Source organism: Austrofundulus limnaeus, unplaced genomic scaffold, assembly GCF_001266775.1.
Source record: "Austrofundulus limnaeus strain Quisiro unplaced genomic scaffold, Austrofundulus_limnaeus-1.0 Scaffold1653, whole genome shotgun sequence".
Lineage (NCBI taxonomy): Eukaryota > Metazoa > Chordata > Actinopteri > Cyprinodontiformes > Rivulidae > Austrofundulus > Austrofundulus limnaeus.
In genome coordinates this window covers 32,035-36,098 of record NW_013954055.1, presented here as the reverse complement: position 1 = coordinate 36,098, position 4,064 = coordinate 32,035, and the positions used below count along the sequence as shown (strand labels likewise).

Sequence of the window (4,064 nt, the reverse complement as noted above, 5' to 3'; positions counted from 1 at the left end):
CAGAGAGATCAGCTGTCTGCGCCCGTCTGTGTCTGTGTGTGTGTGTGTGTGTGTGTGTGTGTGTGTGTGTGTGTGATGCAGCTGCTTCATATTTTCCCTGCAGTTCCTCCAGGCGACAGATGAAACCAGAGCAGCGTCTCTGTTTGTGATCAGAACACAAAATCTCCAGTTCCAGTAAAAAAACAACAGAAACAGACCTGCTGACAGATTACAGCCTCAATCCTGAATGAGATTAAAAATCTTCATTTTCTGTTGAATCTTTATTCTGTATCGACTCCTGAAGCTGAATCAAATCATTTTATATATTCCACTTACGTTCACAGCTTGCTGACATAAAATATGGTGAATAAATAAAGTTTGAGATTATAATCTGTTTCATTTTATGTTACATCCCAACCACTCTGTGGAAGCTCATTTCTTCTTCTCACCTTGTTAAAGTTGAACTCCAGACCTAAACATCTGGCTTCCTGTCTCAGTAATCCAGAGCAGATTTCTTTGAGGACTCATTTCCCTCCAGATCATCGGCCATCTTGGTTCGATAAACTCGACACGCCAGCTCCGTCCTAATGACCCACAAACACCGTCTTTTCACCGTAATCGTCCTCCGTCCTCCACTGGAAGGGTCCGGACCTGGGGCTGGGCCGGTTGTGGCAGCTCAGTTTGGGGTCCCGCAGGAGGTTCCACATGAGCCAGATCTGCGGGACGCTGAGGCTGTGGACCACCATGAGCTCCTTGTAGAAACAAGGGTCGAACGTCTGGAGGTGGGGCGCCGCCGACGGCCGGGGGATCCCAAAGGTCCGGAAGCCCTGGTGGCGGGAAGCCTTGACGCCGATCAGCTGGAGGCACATCCCCAGGAAGACGTCGTCAATCGGGAACAGCTCCACCTGGAGGAGGATTCAGAGTCGAGTCAGGGAAGACCACCTGGAACCTTTTCAGGGCTCCTACAGTTTCAGTTAAATTTAAGACTTTTTAATGCCAAGTGAAATCAAATTTAAGTCCAATTTCAAAATAAACAAAAATGACAAAAAAAAAATAATACTGTGGCAGAAACTCATGAATCAACGAATTTTTGACTGAATTATTCAAATATTGTTAATAGGCTAAGTGTTTTTATCCATATCTAACAGCTATTTTGTCAAATATAGAAAAAAAACATTCTTGGCAGTCAGTTTTAAACTTAATTTAATTCTTGGAAATCAACTAATGACCCAAAATTTGTAGTTTTATGACCCAGAGTGGGTTCTCAACCCCTGCTTGCTGTAGATGAAACCTTAAAGTACAAATGACATTAAACTTTGGTAAGAAATATGAATGCATTTTTGGAAAGACAACAATATTAACATATTAGAAAACAAATTTCACATTGCTCAGATGGATGGTCGATGAGATATTTTCACGTGAAATAACAGGAAGTGATGTCAAAAGGGGAACATCTGAATGGGAAAATTTCAAAACTAAATAAATGTTAGCAAATATTTTAATATTTGATACGAATTACAGCCATCCTACTTACAATGTCTTAATATCTTTACGACTTCTGAACAGTGGTGGGCAGCGCTAATCCAAAAATTAGGCCCGCATTTTCTAAAACTCTTATGAAAATATTTAGGTCCGCGACTTCAAAAGCGCTTATGCCATAGAAAAACTAGTGAAAGCTAATTTTAAAGCGCAAGTTTAATTTGACACTCACTAGCTGATAATTCATGTACAATATGTGCACAACACTGCCAACTAGTGGTGTATGAATTCTTTTACAACTTAATCCTACAACCGCTGATTACTGGGGATGTGATTTCCTGAAAAAGACCTTTAGCTCCTGGTGTAAAAATTAAAAAGTTGTTGAGGATTGCTAGTTCGGCTGCTTCTTTGTCGTTTTTTTTGTTTGTTGTAGATTTTTCATTTCATCAATAAAGTAATTTTAAAACTGTTTATTGGTAAACTGAAGCAATGCATTCTGGGTACATGACGGATTTGATTTGTGACGAGAAACGAAAGCACGGAGTACAGGAAACTATCTTCCCTTCAAAATAAGAGCAAGGTTGGACTTTGAAGTTTTCCATGTAGTTGCTCCAGTTGACCACTAGATGTCAGTCTTCATCAGCATAACATCTTTAAATCATTTCTGCGTCTCTAACCCCATTGGCCGATTGCTTCGACCAATTACATCAAGTATTGAGCTCCAGCGTTTAAACTTTATTATTATTATTTTTTAAAAAAGGAGCACCAATAGTAAAGTAAAATAAATCAATACATACAAAATTTTAGTATGGATTACAAACGTTTACTGTTTTTGCTGTTGCCTTCCTGCTACGTAAGCAGACACAAAGCATTGTGGGAAATGAGAACCGTGACCCAAAGCAACAGTCAGCAGGATGTATACCTTCACAATAAGAGTGTTTATCTGGGAGGGGTGCTGTTGGATAGATCACATGTTGTGATTCATTGACAGTCATACCTTCTGCTGTTCAACATAATGATGACTGGTAGATAATTAGTTATTAGTGGTACTGCTTTTTAATTTTAGAAAGCACAAATCTGCTTATGAACTATAAAAAATAAAAAGACCGCTAAAGCGCAAATGAAATATTTAGGTCCGCAATTAGTGGATTTGCGCTTTAGCGAGCTGGTGCCCAGAACTGCTTCTGAAGATCGATTTAAGACCATTTAAGGCTAATTAAGGCCTTATTTTTGGATTGATTCAATGACTTTTAAGACTTTTTAAGGATCTGCAGGAACCTGTTCTTGTTTCTACCTGTCGACAGGCCGAGCCCAGCCTCCGGGCCGTGTGTCCCGACATCACAAAGCCCCCTCCTCCGGCGTAGTCGGGGTACAGAGCGCCGCCGTACAGGAACTCAGGAACGTAATATTTGGAGTTTCGGCGGCGGATGGGTTTGGCTCGGACGATGATGTCCCCCATGAACAGATCCTCCTCCGGGTCTCGGCCTCGCAGCATCTCCAGGATGTTTTCCACGTTGACGTAAACGTCAGCGTCTCCCTTGAAGACGAACCTGAATCAGAGCAGACCTGAGTCACCTGCGGAACCCTGAGGTCCGGAACCAGAACGCCCCAGTTTCGAGACGGACCTCACGTGAGGACAGCTGCTGTTGACCCAGTCCAGGAAGTGGGTCTCCTTCAGGGTCAGGTTGAAGAAGGTGTCTTCAAAGTCCCAGACCAGGATGTCCCTGAAGATCCGGCTCTCGTAGGCCAGGAGCCGGTCCCACAGAGGCAGAGCGCTGCGGTTCCTGGGGATCCCCAGCAAGAAGACGGTCCGGATGGATACCCCGGACTGGAAGACCCCCTCCTTGCCCCACGTCTGTCGGACCACCTGCAGCAGGAAGTCAGAGGAGGTCTGCTATGTAACGGGTCTAACACGTTGGTACTGAACAGTGAAAAACTGGATCCAGACCCTGACCCAGAGGACCAGAGGTGGTCTCACTGATGGGGGTCCACCTAAAAGAATAAAACCTAAAATAATAAAGATAAATAAATCAGCTGCAGCTGTTTTCTTACCTGTCGTTTGTCAAAATCTGCAGCTGTGGACTTCACAGCGATCAGCAGGTACGGAGCAGAGCTGCTTCCTCCTCTTCCTCCTCCTCTTCTTCCTCCCTCCTCCTCCTCCTCCTCCTCCTCTCTGATGTCACATTTCTTCGGCTGGTCCACCAGCAGCTGAAAGGTCCTCTTGTCCTTTTCCCTCAGGTAACCTTCAAAGTCAAAAGGCGGCGTTGTCGGTGCCGGCGGCGCGATTTTAGCTGTCTTTGTTCCTGCGGCCTTCTTCTTTTTGGATTTGGATCTGGACCGGGTCTGCGTGGACCGGGTCTGAGGTCTGGATTCAGGACCTGAAGGTTCACGGTCTGGTCCAGGTTTACAGTGAGGCAGCTGTGGGTCTGACGGGACCTGAACAGAGAAACCAGAACCAGGAGCAAAACGTTTAAAGCACATAAACTAAAAGCTAATGCTAAAAGTAACAGAACACTAGCTGAAAGCTAAAGTAACAGAACACTAGCTGAAAGCTAAAAGTAACAGAACACTAGCTGAAAGCTAAAAGTAACAGAACACTAGCTGAA

The 4,064-nt window shown here is 44.1% G+C and overlaps 1 protein-coding gene across 1 annotated transcript in view; it reads right to left on the bottom strand.

Moving 5' to 3' along the window:
• Positions 1–241: 241 nt before the first annotated feature.
• Positions 242–4,064, bottom strand: part of b3gnt9 (UDP-GlcNAc:betaGal beta-1,3-N-acetylglucosaminyltransferase 9) — a 7,086-nt gene continuing 3,263 nt past the window's right edge. The window contains exons 5-8 of the mRNA XM_014033175.1: positions 3,511–3,894; positions 3,084–3,325; positions 2,753–3,008; positions 242–884 (exon numbers count right to left, since the gene is read on the bottom strand). Of these exons, the coding sequence (XP_013888629.1) occupies positions 564–884; positions 2,753–3,008; positions 3,084–3,325; positions 3,511–3,894 (1,203 nt within the window). The 3' untranslated portion in view covers positions 242–563. The remainder of the gene's footprint in view (positions 885–2,752; positions 3,009–3,083; positions 3,326–3,510; positions 3,895–4,064) is intronic.